The 3,832-nt window shown below is 43.8% G+C and overlaps 1 protein-coding gene across 1 annotated transcript; it reads right to left on the bottom strand.

The window, feature by feature from the left end:
* Positions 1-225: 225 nt before the first annotated feature.
* On the bottom strand, positions 226-3,294 carry cox5b.1 (cytochrome c oxidase subunit Vb, gene 1). The gene is made up of 4 exons (NM_001016250.2): positions 3,167-3,294; positions 1,712-1,782; positions 1,389-1,488; positions 226-445 (listed from the first exon to the last, which is right to left on the bottom strand). The coding sequence occupies exons 1-4, from the start codon at positions 3,261-3,263 to the stop codon at positions 333-335; spliced, it is 381 nt and encodes a 126-aa protein (NP_001016250.1). The 5' UTR covers positions 3,264-3,294; the 3' UTR covers positions 226-332.
* Positions 3,295-3,832: the final 538 nt, after the last annotated feature.

Genomic DNA, 3,832 nt, shown 5'->3' with positions numbered 1-3,832 from the left:
ACAAGGGAGGATATTAGGTAAATGTGCTCACATGTGTGAAAGCCATATAGTCAGACAGATGCTACATGCTGTCCAAAGTTTAGTCTTCGTATGGTCACTTTAGCTGAAAAGGCTAGCTGCACTTGTTTAGAAACATGAGATTTGGTATCATTTGTGTAGCCCTTAGATTTAAGCATGAACAACCATATCCACTTGTGGCAATGAAGATATTTAATAACAGGCAAATGTGAGGGCTGGACAGCTGACTTTATTCATGGTCCCACGCCAAAATATACAGTACACAGGACAGTGTAAACTTGGAATAAAAGACAAACAGCAAGCTACAGTGCCGGTTAATGGGGGAGATGATGGTGTACAAGCTTGTAGTGGGAGCCACAGGATGGGCAGCGCTGGGCTTCTCCCTCATGCAGCCAGAACCAGATAACAGCGGTGTTGTCTTCTTCACCTACAAAAGAACAAGCATATATTAAAGCAAAGCATATAATATACATATTTTTTTCTGCTCTTTTCATTCTGTAGTGCTATTAAATCTGGCGATTACTTTTTTTTTTTTTTTCAAGGTTTAGCACCAGAATCAGATATTTTTGTAAACTGGAGGCTATAGAAAGAATACCATGTACCACTGACTTTAAGACTCACAAGGAAGCAGAATAATTAATGCCATTAAAGGAGAACTAAAGCTTAACTAAAGAAATAGACTAGAAATGTTGCACATTATGATTTGGGCTTCTTTACCAGCCCAAGGCACCCACAGCCCTTGCACAGGGAAGATCTGTGCCCCCAAAGATGCCCCAGTAGCCCCATCTGCTTTTCTGCCCATGCTCTGTGGTGCTGTCACTTACCTGAGCTTAGGAACCCACTCACAATATACTATATATATATATAGAATATAAATGTAATAGTATAAGCCTGATTAGTAATTCACATAACATGGCAGCTCTGAAACCAGGGCAATTAGCATCAGAATGTAATAATCAGTCCTATAACATCAGTTTATATGACAGAGAAACCTCATTGTCTGCTTGATAATTTTCTATAACCCCTAAACTCAGCTTCTTAACAGCTGCCCAGAGCCCACTGAGCCTGCACTGTCCCAGACAGTTCTAACAGAATCTAAGATCAGGAGCTCCTGTAATAACTGTAAAGAACTATATCATTACTACTATAGATAAGCTAGTGCAGTCAGTTTAGTATATAAAATATGGAATTTCTAGCCATATTAATTTTTAGGGTTTAGTTCTCCTTTAACAAACAGGGTTCATGGTTTTAGCATCACTGAAGATCTGTTGTTTCATATTTAGGTTGAATGACACCAAAAACCAGACTGTGAACTGACTGGATCCCAGTTACTGGAGTTGGGCATCTCTGGGTAAGTTACAGTTACTTACAGATGCAGCCGACAATCCTCTTGTTTGTTATAGAAGGGACAATATGAGGATCCTCTTTGGTCCCGGCATACTGCTGTGGTTTCTCAATGCTGTAGGGATCCTGTTATTAAAACAAAATGAATAAACTGTGTTATCTATGCTGAGAAAAACATGCAGTCGGTTTATAAGGAGCTTTATTCTTGCTTTTACTTTTCATGCAGAAAGGAACTTCCACCATTGTCATACAAGGAAATATACTTATTGATAAACATTTCTATTTTTGCTGTGCCAATAGAATATCCACCCAACAGATGGAGAGGAGTGAATGCAATTAGATTACTTACAGTGCCCTTCTTTATGGCGGCCATGACCTTCTTTTCTAGACCTGTGGCTTGCTCTTCATCCGTTGGAATGCCTGCCAAGAAACCCAATGCAATACATGGTGATTGCAGGTACCCACATTTTCATTCAGCAGTGATTGTCAACTGTAACCCCCTAGACTGGTTTAGACAGTAGGCGGTGGCAAAGCAAACCAGGTGACTACTAGGAAACAAAGGGAATTAAGGAATTTGAAATGACAAAATTCACAAAGTTGTTTAGACAACACAAGCTCCTTTTACACAATTTAAATGGAAACTATGACAAGAGTGAATAAGTGATTAAAATCAAAGAGGGCTCACCAAAGGCATGACAAGAACAATTAGGTCAAAGTAGGGGTCAAAAGCATGGAGGTGAAACACTCCATGGAAAATTCCTTGTTAAAGGGCTCATGTAATATACATGGCAGCACCCAGGTGTCCAATGACCGATACATGTATTACACTAATAATGACAGCCCTGCAGCACGACACCTGCGCCACCAACGACCTGGTCAGTCTCGGGCTGTCACGCGGTGCTGGGAGCGCATGTTGGGCAGTCCTGTGTTACCAACACCATCTTACATTGCACAGGGGGAGAACACAGTGTGTAGGCTTGCCATATGGCCAGGACTTTACTAACTCAACTGTTACAACTGATACTTGCTGCCCATGTTATTAATAAGGAAAACAGAGAGACACATTAAGGTCTGTATGGCAACCCTATCCATTTGGCAAAGAGGAGCTTCCCTGCGTTTCCGAGGCTGCTCTGCTGGGGGCCGAAAACCCATAAAAAACACTCTGTAGCCCCTGTTTCATAACCTTGTGTCCCACAAATGTAATCCCAGAATTGCTGAACACAAAAACAAGAGTCAGAGCAGGCTTCATCCTCTAGTTCAGCAACAGGTTCAGGGCCTGAGATTAAGAAGCAGAGTTAAAGCAATAAAGCAGAGTCTCTGTAATAGCCAATCCTGCTGCAACAGTAGAATTCCCCCAGAGACAGTAAAAATGCCCCCTAGATGAAAGGTGGCAAATTGCAGATATAAATGTAAGAAATGAGCCATCTAATAGGAAGTGAAGGAAATAACCTCATTATTCAACTACCAACAAATGGCTGTTGTGTATTGGAAGGAGAATGTACAACACACACAGTATAGAGCTGAAGACACACAGAGCTACAAGTAGCAGCTACTAGAATAGACAGTTCTGATCATTTACTAATATGTGTTTTAGCAGAGGCAATTCTCAGTATAGTCTATGGCAGGGTATTTTCTGGAGTTTAGCAGCTGCTACTAGTAGTTCCGTGTGTCTTCACCCTTAAGCACTTTCTACTCTTCCCTTATCCTCAACCCGACCATCCCGCCCATGCTGCCCCGCACTCCTACTCTCCCCATACGGCTCTCCCCTGGGCTTCTCTCCCCGCACCGCCGGCCCCACGCTTACCTCCAGCAGACATGCACCGGGATGGAGCCGCCAGTCTCACAGCCCCGACCCTAGTGACAGCCTGGACGGCCCTGCGGAACAGTAACCTTGAAGCCATGACAGATACGTGCTTGCGGGAAGGATGCCGGGGACACAGTGACCCAGTCAGGAAACCAAAGAACTACTTCCTGCTGCAGAACTGCCGGGGGCGGAGCCTGCTGCCATTTTGTTTGGAACGTTTCCTCTGCAGCCTCTGTGTGATGCGCATGCGTGTTAGAGATTATTCTGCAGCACTAGGAATAGTAGGTGTCAGGTAAGGGTTCTAGCGTAGAGTGGAGAGGGAGTTTGCTCTGAGGCTCATGGTGATAAGGATAAAATAATTTGATACTCAATAATTGATACTTAAAAGATACTTTCAGTGTATACCTGGGATTCCCAGGCAGCACACGTCACCTATAGTATCAGTGGGGGGATAATAGCCTCTGGGAAGGGACTGTGGCTGTGGGATAGCAGGTATAGTAGGGAGAGATGGTGTCTATAGTAGCAGCGGGGGGATAATAGCCTCTGGGAAGGGACTGGGGCTGTGGGATAGCAGGTATAGTAGGGAGAGATGGTGCCTATAGTAGCAGTGGGGGGATAATAGCCTCTGGGAAGGGACTGTGGCTGTGGGATAGCAGGTATAGTAGG

The sequence above is a fragment of the Xenopus tropicalis genome, chromosome 3, assembly GCF_000004195.4.
Source record: "Xenopus tropicalis strain Nigerian chromosome 3, UCB_Xtro_10.0, whole genome shotgun sequence".
Taxonomy (NCBI): domain Eukaryota; kingdom Metazoa; phylum Chordata; class Amphibia; order Anura; family Pipidae; genus Xenopus; species Xenopus tropicalis.
Note: the sequence above shows the minus strand (reverse complement) of the source record. Positions and strands in the feature narration are given on the sequence as shown.

Excerpts from the sequence above, each read along its gene's own strand:
- cox5b.1 (NM_001016250.2), bottom strand. The coding sequence starts at position 3,263 with ATGGCTTCAAGGTTACTGTTCCGCAGGGCCGTCCAGGCTGTCACTAGG. Across the intron at positions 1,783-3,166 it reads CCGGTGCATGTCTGCTGGAG|GCATTCCAACGGATGAAGAG; the intron begins GTAAGCGTGGGG and ends GTTTCTTGGCAG. Across the intron at positions 1,489-1,711 it reads CCGCCATAAAGAAGGGCACT|GATCCCTACAGCATTGAGAA; the intron begins GTAAGTAATCTA and ends TTTTAATAACAG.